The sequence below is a fragment of the Protopterus annectens genome, chromosome 9.part0 (genome assembly GCF_019279795.1).
Source record: "Protopterus annectens isolate FY-2018-M chromosome 9.part0, PAN1.0, whole genome shotgun sequence".
NCBI lineage: Eukaryota > Metazoa > Chordata > Ceratodontiformes > Protopteridae > Protopterus > Protopterus annectens.
In genome coordinates, this window is record NC_056743.1 from 1,495,188,787 (window position 1) to 1,495,200,864 (window position 12,078).

Below are 12,078 nucleotides of genomic sequence, written 5' to 3' on the forward strand. Positions count from 1 at the left end.
TCTGCACTTAAAATTGTAACTAGCGTGGAATCGCAGGGATTGGTTCTAGGACCTGTCTTATTTGGCATTTATTTTACGGGCCTCTAAGCCAATATCTTAGAAGTGTGGTTGTCCAAGTTTGCTAATGACTGCAATCTGGGCACAGTTATCTGCTAATTTACCAATACTAAGCTGGTCCAACAAGAGCTGGAATACAGACATACCCATGTGTACTGAAAATGGTCTCAAGCTAAATACAAAAAAAAAAAAAAAAGAAAAAGTTCAGCATAGTAGAATTTATCAAAAAGTTGCTGTCACCTCTTATGTTGTAATTTTTACTTCTCTTTAGACAGACAGGGTTATAAGTCACCTGGGTGCTTATGTGGACAGCTGTCTGATCATGTTTCCACCATAGTCATGAAATCCTTCAGTCTCACCCAGATGTATTCCAAAGGAATATCTAGAAGATTCAAAGAAGTCATCCTATCACTGTACTCTTTCCTTATCAGACCCATTGTTAAGTACAGTAGTGCTCCCTTTTGTATGTACAAATCCAAATATATTGGTCATGTGGAAAGGAACCAACAACTTTTAAGAAAGAAAATTAAAGGCCTTAAATCCTTCATCTATTCTTGTAAATTAATACAGCTCTCCTTATACTTTGAGGTGGCCTTTCATGGTTCGAAAACTAAAACAAAGACACAGTCCTGTATGACTTCCCCTATTTTTTCACAAAACCAGTGGCTGTACAAATACCTGTACTAGGGACCTAAATGTGTACAAACAAGAATCACTGGAGTGATAGGCTCTTAACTCAATGTATTGCCAGCCTGTGAAGTAAGTTATTACTACAGATCAAGCAAAATACTTTGCTTGCCTTTATGGCTGGTCTTGGCATTTAGATGGGTAGACACATTTTCACAAGGATTATGAGAAGTAAACACTATTAAGTGCTTGTAAAGGATGACAAGAATGACAAGAACTTTTAAGCATGGCTACTTATAGATTTATAAGGCTAGGCATCTTACGTTTCCTGTGATCAGTTGTCTAGAATTATTTCTTTCCGTCATATTCCTGTGAACTACTACCTCCCGTAATCTACACATCAGTGAATAATTACCAGGTCTGTAATTCCAATATTGGGTTCTGAAAGTAACCTTCTGCAGTTCCACTCATGAAGACGGCACATGTGTAACAAGTGAAGAATGTGTTCCACATCCTTTTCGTACACTGATAAACAATAAGCTTGTGAGGTTGTGACTGTTTCTGGATTGTTTTTCTTCACAAAGTTAGATATGCAGGGCTCTGCATCTCTGCTATGTCATTGGATGTGGCATCTTTGTTATTTAATATCATAAATACATTTTTAGGAGGTCTGCTGTAGCAGTTTGCCTGTTAATTGCTATTGACAGGTTAATGGTCCTTCTGCACTACTGCACAAAATGGCTGAATGTAGCTCGGATAGGTACTAAAGGTAGATTGCTTCAGATGGAGTGGTGGCCATGTTTGTGTATGTCAACATGTAAACTAAATTGCGCCCCTAGAAAGCACAGATGTCCTTCCATGATCACTGCCACAAGGTGTTATGCTCTGCTGTTAGCCTCTTAGCAGCTACTGACAAGTTAATGGTCTATATACAGTGCTACATGAAAGGATTGAATATAGCTTGGATAGTTATTAAAGGTAGATGGCTACACATGGTGCAGTTGCCATTTGAAGAAGGTTTCAGGAAAAGTCTCACCAGAGTTCCAGGGGTTCAAAGCTTTCCTTTACAGACAGATCACCAGCCTGCCTCCTGTCACTGCTTTCTGCAAATTTTAAGCTTTTCAGATATTTCATTATCTAGATTTTCTCCTTCAGGCTGCAGCCAAGAGCTTCTTCTGACTCTTTTGTGATTTGTGTTGGATCTGGCCGGGTTGGGGTTCACACTGAACCTAAAAAAGTAAATCTTCCTTAATTCTGTCTCAGGACTGGATTTTCCTGGGTTGCAGAATCAACACCTTGTCAATAACAGTTTTTCTTCGCAAAGCTAGGTTCTTTTCCTGATAGATTATTTTCAGAATCTTCTTTCATTGTATATGACAAATGCAAGAGCGATTCTCAGAGCTCTAGTCTGCATGGCATTAATGATTCCTATGATTCCTTATACCATACTCCATATGAGAAAGATACAGTGTTATTTTAGTCTGTTTAGACTTGTAAATTCCTCTCCTGCCCTTCATCAAGAAGGGGCTTTCATGGTAAGTCAGCCAGGTTTCACTCAGTCTAGGAGTGCTTCTTCTGGTTCTTTCACTTGCCAATATGCCTCATATGTGGTGTGGGGTGCTTATTCCAGGGACATGAGAGTCCAATGAGTATGATCTTACAAAAAAAGAAGGGACCACATCAGTATAAAGGAGATTAAGGCATTTATTTTAGCTCTTTAGTCTCTGCATTACCTCTGGATTTGTGATCCTCATCTGGTCTTTACAAACACAACCACAGTTATGTGGTAAATCAACAAGCAGGGGAGCACCAGATCTTATCGCCTGTGCAGGTTAGCTTTATAACTGTGGGTAATTACGACTCAACAGAAACTGTTCAGGCTCTGTGTATTTTAAGGAGATGCACAGTAGCAGATGTTTTGAGCAGATCCAGAGCACACCCTCACAAATGGATGTTAAACAGAGAGGTAATTATAGGCATTGTCCATCAGTTGGTGTATTCCACAAGTAAATATTTTTGCCTCCATACACAGCAGACAGTAAAGACTACCATGCCCTATGGCATGGAGAACAAATGCCATGAACTTTCCTTGGAGAAAGAAGTTCCTTTGTGCTTTCCCTCTTTTTCATTTGATTTTAAAAGTCCTGAAGATAAAGGAAAGACAAACCAAAACTTTTGTTGGTGACTGCCTTTTAGCCCAAGCAGCATTGGTCCTTCCTTCAATTTCATGTGGCCAGAGGTAATCATCACAAGTTACCTCACAGAATGGATGGATTTTCAGAGAATAAAAGATCATTAGTTCATCCTAGTGTACAGACTTTTGAGTCCAACTCTTTGGCTGACAGTTCTAATTCCATTTTAGGCACCAATTTTCTGTTTGAACAGAGGCTAGAAAACCAAATACTAGAAAATTGTATGTCTTCAAATCGAAAAGATTTTCCACTTTGGTGCCATAGCCAAAGTCAGGGCCCATATCAGATGGGTATGATTAATATTCTGGCTTATTAATGTGCATTACTCACTGCTGGGCTAGCATTCTATTCTGCTAAAGCCATTTCTGCTTGTTTGCCTTCAGATCAACCACTGTCATCTTGATTTGAGGTAAAACTATTTCTGAAAGGCATCCTTCATATTATTTATCCTTCTTGGGCTTTGATCTGTGTTCTGGAGAAGTTTACTTATTCCCATTTTAGCCTTCTCCCTCTGCTTCTCTCAAGTTTTGTACTTTGAAAAAATATGGTAGTGGTGACTTTGATTTCTGTTGAGCAAGTTTCAGAGTTGCAGGCCTTAATTGCTATTCCATCATTCATATAGTATTACCCTCTGTATTAATAAATCTTTTGCGTGGAAGGTAGACAATGAGTTCTCCTTGAATCAGACCATTTAACTTGCCTACCTTTTTTGTTTCCTCTCATAGTTCAGGGGAAAAGATCCAACATTTTTCAGAACTTCATAGGCAGCTTGAGTTTTGGTTGTACACAACCAAGTCTTTCAGGAAGTCTTACTAGGTTTCTGTCTCTTTTTAGGACAACATTTTGGTTGCTTCTGTTTCCAAACAAACTCTTTCTAATCAGATAACCAAGGCTATTTCCTTTTGTTACTCTTTGCACATTAAACAGCTTTTGGCTCCAGTTAAAGCACATTTCCTATTCTGCAGCTTCTTAGACAGGTTTGGGAGTCCCCCATCTGTATCAGTGACCATAGAAAGTTGTAGTACTACTGTGTCAGAACTCTGTATAACAGTAGATGTCTGTTTGAACACTGTTGCAGTATTACATCTCTCTCACCTTCCCCTTTCTTTTCTCTTCCTTTGTGTTTGGCCAAAGTAGATTCTTTTGCTTTTTCCACCCCCTTTTTTTACTTGTACATATGTATATAGTTGCCTCTACTTCTGCTTTAGCTGTTTGCCTAGGGTAAGAAAGTTATGAGATACTGTGGGGTCATATGTCCTTTGTGTACCTCTTACTCCATTGTGATGTGGTCATACATCGGACTTGTGGAGTAACGGAAGGGTGCAGGATTTGGTATACTGGCCAGACATACAGCTGTCCTTGGCAGGATCATTTAATAATACTGCAGTAGTCCTATTTTTGACATCTACTGTTATGGTGCATCTACTTTTATGGTAAGTTCTTATACAACTGTAATTGTCCTGCTTATGCACATTGACTTGCTGTAACACTGTGGCAAAAATTTTAATGTGTAAGTAACATTAAGGACTGCAACACTTAACTTTGAGGGTGCCAGACCTTGGAGTTAAAGTATTTTCTTATCTCCAAGGTTGAGCATCTGTTCAAACTACTGTATCTAAAGTTACTGGAATATTGGAGCATGAGGTGTTTTCCTTGTTTTAATCAGTCTACCAGCTTTTATCAGGTCCATAGTTCCACTGTGTAACTTAATTGCTTCTGGTACTTCTTGGATAGTGTTACAGTGGATTGCTTTATGCTATAACAATGATTTTGCTTCAGTTACACACACCCAGCACTGTCTTACAGTTTATTTTGTTTTTCACCGTCACAGCCTTAAATGTGTGACTTTGTTGCTGAGCGAATCCTGTTCTGATACATTTCATGGACCATGTTATGATGAACACTCATTCCTGTTAAACAGTTTAGCCACATACTTTGTGACTTAAAAGGGTTGGGCTGTTCCCTGCCTTTTATAGGAACAGAGTTTGGCAGACAAGGATTGCTTGACACACCTAAGATGAACACTCCTGATTCACAGGAAGACTTAATGTCAGCTCACTCACTTACTGACTCTCCAGGAATAGTCGAATTGTCATGTGCTTTGTCTCATGAAGTTTTGAACTCCTTTGAAATCTTTAGCTTTTTGAACTTATCACTTTATCCTTAACTTTCCATGCCTTCATCATCCTGTTTATGAAAACGTAGCTGCTTTTTCTTCCACTAAAATGATACTGCTTATGACTGTTGCTCAACCCCCACCCTCATCCCCACATGTACTTATCTGTCCATGGTAATGTCAGATTTATACTGAGTTCCCAAATGAACTTTCAGCAAGTGACAATGCTACAAAATTAAATTCCTGAAGGCCGCTTTCAACAAACCTCAGTGATTTTTTGTAGGGGCAAGCCCCCTTTGACCTTCATGTGGGAGGCACCCCAACATCTCCTCATGCTTATTTATACAAACTCCATTATTGCTGTAAGTGGGTTTTTTTTGGCAAAATGTGCAATATATGCAGTTGCTGGAAGTGCCTTTTTACATCTGTTTGTTTCCTATAATATCAACCAGTAACACGGCCTGCTTTACCACTTTCAAGCATGTAAGGGGGTATTCACTCACTATTTTCTTGCACTAGGACAACTTCTGTAATATTACCACATACACTGCAGGTTAGCACACCAAGACATACTTTTATGTGAATAGCATGTGATTTTCCACGTTTCCTATTTTAAGTAATTTGAGAATGTTGTACGACTGTGATTACTACGTACATTTGAATAATTGTAAACTGTTTTATTTTGTATTGCCATATGGCTAGGAAAAGGCAGAAAAAGGGTCCTGTACCAACCTACAAACCTGCTGTTCTTCTTCTTATAGAACATCACAAGTTTCTTGAGTGATTGATATGTTACATTACCTTTGTTGCTCACCTGTTCCTCATCTGCTAACACACATCTTAGCAGTTTAGTCAACAGTTCTAGCATTTCATAGAGGTAAAAACTGTCCTCTTTTCTTTCAATAATAAAGATTCTAATCCGGAATCGAGCAACAGACTTGGATGCTAGGATGGCAGATGGTTCAACAGCCCTTATCCTTGCTGCTCGCCTGGCAGTGGAAGGAATGGTGGAAGACCTAATAACATGCCATGCAGATGTCAATGCTGTAGATGAACTAGGTAAATGTAGAACTAATGTTAATGTTGTGGTAGTTTCATTAATAATGGTGAAGTAAAAAAGTTTTTTAATGTTGTTTAAAGCAGTGATGTGAAACCTTCTCCATTGCTGTTGTTAATTGATACTTTCTGAGATAAAGTTACCATGAAAATGTGTTTTAATGATGTGTTTGACTGTGCAAGTTTGTTTGGGCTTCTGACATAACCAGGTTGGTAAAGCCTATTCTGTACCAAACCCCAACTTGTTTGAAATATTGGCCAGACTGCCTTTATGGTTTGCTTCAAAAAGAGTCAGGGCATACCAATACAAAAAAATAAATAATTAAAAATATCTGTGACTTGGTTTCAGTGACTTCAGAATTTTCACGTTTAACCAATTTTGAAGCAGCCACATGGCCTAATATTAAAAAATCAGTAAGGCATTGATGTTATCTTTAAACAGAATTACAAATTCTCTTGTTTTATTATCAGCCCCCCCATTTTCAGATTAAAGTTGTCCGCAGAGACAAAGACATTTGAGACTATGAGGAAAATAAAAGTAGTCTTCTTAACGTAGGTAGGCCTTGAGAACTGAAATGTAGTATTTCTGAACCATTTACTCTGATTGTGCCGTCATTCATCCAGTATTCATTAAGACATTTTTCCATGTTTTAGACTTGTACAAGCAGCTATAACATTGCCAAGCAAATTAAGTATTTTCTTGAGTATGTGAAGTTATTGCTGTTGTGTGATAAAGAGGCATTTCTCCTCTGCACCCTAACTTTGACTTTCATCTTGGAGTGGCCTACATAACCAAATTCATAGTGTTTTCACATGAATTCATTATCACATGTCTTCCAGATAGATGATTCTTAAGGTATGGCTTTTCCAGATTAAGTGTTTTCTAACTTTGGAAAAGTTCAGTATCATATCACTTTTCACAGGATAGCAGATGCTGCAAGTAGTCTGTAGTTGATGTTTGCGTTCCTGTATTTTCTCATCATGGTGCCTGAAGAGAAGTGATTAATCCAGTCATGGGGCTGTACTTAATCCAGTACAACAGCCAAGTGTAAATGATTATCAGTTGTACGAGCTGGCTGGTGGGGAAAGTACTTGCTTACTTGAGTTTGCTTTTCTTGGCATTCCATCATTTATGTGGCTGTAGGTTTGGGGCACTCCCAAGTTAAGAGCCACATGTACCATGAAATTCCCATCATAGATCATGTACATGTTGTGTGGTTCTTCTCTTCTTAGTTATGCACTGTGCATGCCTTTTCACAACCTCCTATACACTAATTGTCAGGCTTACAGTAAGTGTACAGTGTTGACATCTTTAGTGCTCTAAAATATTATTCACCTCTAAAACTATTGGAGTCATATGAAGAATCAGTACTTTTTGTTGCATATGAATAATCCTGTTGTTGGGAACCTGGCCAGTCCACACCACATTACACCACGCACTTTACAATTAGTTATATAGACTGAGGTAACTTGTCAAAGTGGATGGGTCAGGTAGCTATTTATCTAATGTTAACGTTTTACTTTGAGTTGTTTTTCAAAACTAAATAAGCTGTGATGTGTATGATCTGATCCTTGCATTGATGTACTGCAGTGAAATGCACAGTCCCTAGCAGTAACGTTGTTGTTATTGTCATACTGCTTAGACGTTTTATCCCATTCTGTTTTCACAGTCTTCATGGGCTTGTGCTGCTGTGGGTGAGTTCATACAGTAACTAGAGAATAGCAACTGCTTATGGCAGAGGGGTTTGAGAGACATTTGAAAGGGGAAATAATTTACTCTTAAATAACAAGGGGACAGCATCAGTGGGGCATGGGATATGCTAAGTAAAGATAACACAACAGTGGGGCATGGGATGTAGTAAGTAAAGGAAAGCAACAATCAGGCATGAAATGTAGTCTAAAATGTTATATGCCCGATTGTTGCATTGCCTCTTCTGTCATTGTTTTTTGTGTCACTTTTGCCACCATGTAAATGTAATGTTGTCTGCAATGAAACTGGTCGTGAAGCTTGACAGTACAACCTGTGAGTCTATTAACCTATAAAGAATTACTTAATTATGTATATTAAATTGTTTGGCCATGGTGCTAGTTACAGTTTGCTAACATTTCAGAAAAGCTTAAGAGTAGCAGTTGTTTTGGAGGGCTATAACAACGACTTTTATGTTAGCATTTTATTCTTTTGTTTTTATATTGTCCATTCTAAAATCCTTTTGTTAATGTGTTATCTGTGTAGTGAACAAGTATTTATAGAACTGAGTTGAAATCACAGTTGTCAGCAGAGCCTGCTTGGGTGCTCTTCTAGAGTGTTTTGCATTTAGGAATGCTTCTTTCTGGGAAAGTTTTAGCAGCTGTATTTAGATATTACTTGCCACTGGCTGTTTGTTACTTGTGTAGGCTGATTTTTCTCTCTGCAATAGCTGTAGAGCTTTCTGCATTTAGGAATGGCCTGCCCATCATACTAGCCACCAAAGGTTTTGTGTCTAGGAAAACTTTTGTTTTATTTTTGAGCATATTGTTTGTAGAACAGAAAACTCTCAGTACATGATTTTGCAGTATGTGTTCTAGAAGTTTTATACTAGTAGTATATTCCTTCACCATTGTCCTCCATTTCCTCACTGGTCTCAGATGTGGTCAAGTTGAGCCCAGGGGAGGCTAGGGTGGGTGCTGTAGATCTGGTGAACAAGAAGAAGAGAGGAGCTGGTCGCAGCTGATTCTCCCATGTGGGGGAGAGAGAAAAAAGTGAAGAATCTGCACTCTTTCACTGTATTGCTTCCTCCTCACACATCTGCAAGACATTCTAGTACACCGCAGTCTCAGCAGCCTTAAGCTGACAACTTTAAATAAAGATAGGCCTGTAATTCAGATTTGGAAGATCTTTAGACAAGAGGTAATTTCTAAGAGAGGCTCAGAAACATACTTCTAAAATTATTTACGTTGGACAGTGGGTGAGATTATTAGTATAGTACATGGTTTAGGACACTTCACCTCAAAAAGTTTGTGTACAACAAATCCTGAGCTACCCAAATCTCCTCTTCAAAGCAGATTGGGTATATACTTCTGTGAATGTTTACTTGTTAGCTCTCTCAAGTTGTCTTCCTATGAAGTATGTACTCTCACCCTTTTCCTAATAGAGATTGTGAACCTCGGATCATGGCATTTGATCTTTGCCTTGGAGAGACATCCATCCTGCTTTTTAACAATCTAAGGATTGTGCTTCTTAAATTTCTAGTATGGAAAATGCTTTATTCTGTTGACCACTGTCTCCATTGAAAGGATGCTTAAACTGCAAGTCTTGCATTTTACATTATCTTCCACCAAGACAGAATGCCATTAAGGTCTAACATGTCCTTCATGTCCGTTTTGGTCTCAGAGACAGAGTACAACAGCCAGTATTCTTTCCTGAACCATGAAATACAAGGAGGAGACTGCTGCACTCCCTATATTTTCTCAGACAGTTGAGAAATTACTTGACCAGAACCCAAGATGGAGAAAAAAACAGTCTAGCTGTTGTTGCTTTAAAGTAAGAAAGGCTGGGGTGGCCAACACCTAAGCAAGGACTATCCATATATTAACTTTGTTACCTTATGTTGTGATCACCAGAATATGAGTGCCCAATAAGAATTCATTCTACAAGTAAAGCAGTTACTTCTGCTGTCTTTTTCATAAACATTTCTGTGCTAAGCTGTTACTTTTACTTCCATACATAGCTTTTGAAAGCATTACAATGCAAGCTGATTTCCAGAAATAGAGCAGTCTTACAAAACATGTTGGTTCCTCCATCATAAGCCTGAATTTGTGGCTATTACCATTGCAGTATTCATCACATTCTTCATGAATGCTGTTGCATGATTGTAACAAATTAATATAGCACTAGATGTTTAAACACTGGGACTACTGTTGCAGTATGGACTCCCTTTTACTTTCACTGCATCTGTCTGTCTGTGTGTATGCTTATCTGTATATGTTTGTCTGTCTGCATGTGTATGTTTAGAAATGGCTTTCCAGCTCCTTGAGTTGATGTGAATATGAAAGAATTGACACAGCAGATCTTACAGGTAAGTATGACACTGATTCCAGTGCATACTGTGTGTATTCTGGATTGCTGTAGTTTGTGTGTGTATTACACTCTGCTATGTTATATCATAAGATGTTTGCCTTACCAAAACATGTCCATTTTAGAATCCTGTGTATTTATTATCCTCCAGTGCATGCTGAATGCTTTATAACCTATAATTATTTTCCATTTTAGCTTTGGTTAGGATTAGTTACTATGTTTCCTAATAAAGGCTAGGAAGGCAGCTAGGTGTATTTTCTCTTTTGAACATCATATAAATTTCTCCCAACTAAAAGTTTTCTATTCTCACAAGCCAAGTAATACATTAATTTTTCAAGTCAGAATCATACATGGAAAAAATAGCAGCTTAATTTTATGTAATTGACTCTATCCATCAAAAAGGTGGCAAGAGACAAACTGTAGTAGAAATCCTGTCAAAACAAGCATATGTTTTTAAAACTCTAATGGTACTTTGAGCAGCATAGTATTTCTACAGTTCTGCAAAGTGAAATGGGTACCCATCACAAGAATTAAAATTTAATCCACAATGCAGGGAAAAGTAGTTATAATAGATGAGAGTGAACATACATGGGCTACAGCTACCTGCATGGGGGAGTGTTGCCTCATGTAGAAATTCTGTAGCTAGATGGCCATTCCATTAGTCTTCAGTCTCAACTAGTTCATAGATTCATAAGTGCTTATTAGGCTATTGATCTGTGAGTATCTTTAGAAGCCTAGCCATACATTCCCATTAAGTTTTTAGCCTTCTTATTTTAAATACGAATAAACCTGAGGCTAGCAGAACATTTGGATGTTTCCTTCTTGAAGATGAACTTCAAGTTTTCCAAAGTCGACACTTAATCATTTATACATAAGTAAAATAAATAAGTAATGCTAATCAGATAAACATAAAATCTGATATTTTGATTAGGTCATATCTCAGTATACATTGTAAGTACTATAACTTCTTGTTTTATTGTAATGGGTCTTACCAAAACTGCCACTTGTTCAATTTAAGTTATTTCCTTTGTTTGTTATTTTCTTAAACTCCTTTTCAGGCACATAGTGGTCATTAGTTTAAAATGACTGCTAATGTATTTGTGTTTGGTCAGACTTACAACTGTAACTGCAGGTCATACTTTCTTTCTAAAGTGTAAAGTTGCTCACTAGTTATTGCCAATTTTCCTTTAAAAATCTGGCTATCTGTATCTGTATGTCAGGATTTTTATTGGCACTTAGAGAGATCACTGATTCTAGCTACTTTAACCAATTTTATTTTAAGACTACAAGTGTCTTGGTGCAGTTTACTTGCCTCTTTCCCTTGCTTGTCTCAACCAAGAAATGGCATCTCTCACTTTAATTTCTCAAAGTCTTTTGGGTTTCTAATACCATGATGGGAATGAACCCTGTTCCTACGTCATAGTATGATTAAAGTTCATGAAATTAGTATGGTCTCAATCTTTGATGTTAGCCAGAAGTGCTTTTTACAGCACATGCAATGTGCCCAGAACTGACTTCTTCTGCATTTCATGTGGAGTTACATATATCGGTAACATATCTAAGTATGATTGTAAATTGTTTTTCATAAGACCAAGTGCCCCTATAACTATTGGAACTGTCTGGGTATCTTTCTTCCACATTTCCCTCATTTCTGCCTGTAAATCCCAGTATTTTATGACTTTCTGTCTCTCTGCACATAAGACACTGTAGTCACTTGGTGTAGCAATTTCAATGATTGATGCTACTTTTATCTTCTTTTCATGGACTACTATTTCTGTTTTTTCTGGCATCTATTTTTTGAACTGTTGGTAATGGGTGATCCCCTATGATATAAATTTCATAATTTTCTATAATGCTTTGTGGCTCATATTTCCAGTGCTTCTCAGCTATTTCAATATTATAATTTTTGTGCAATCCCCAATGCAACATTTTTGCCACGTTATTATTCCTTTTGCCATTAGTGCATCACACCCAGC

The 12,078-nt window shown here is 37.8% G+C and overlaps 1 protein-coding gene across 2 annotated transcripts in view; it reads left to right on the plus strand.

The window, feature by feature from the left end:
- The window catches only part of NOTCH3 (notch receptor 3), a 798,092-nt gene that overhangs the window by 754,302 nt on the left and 31,712 nt on the right, over nt 1-12,078 (plus strand). For both annotated transcript variants that reach the window (XM_044084438.1, XM_044084439.1), the window contains one exon: nt 5,904-6,051. In XM_044084438.1, the coding sequence (XP_043940373.1) occupies nt 5,904-6,051 (148 nt within the window). The remainder of the gene's footprint in view (nt 1-5,903; nt 6,052-12,078) is intronic.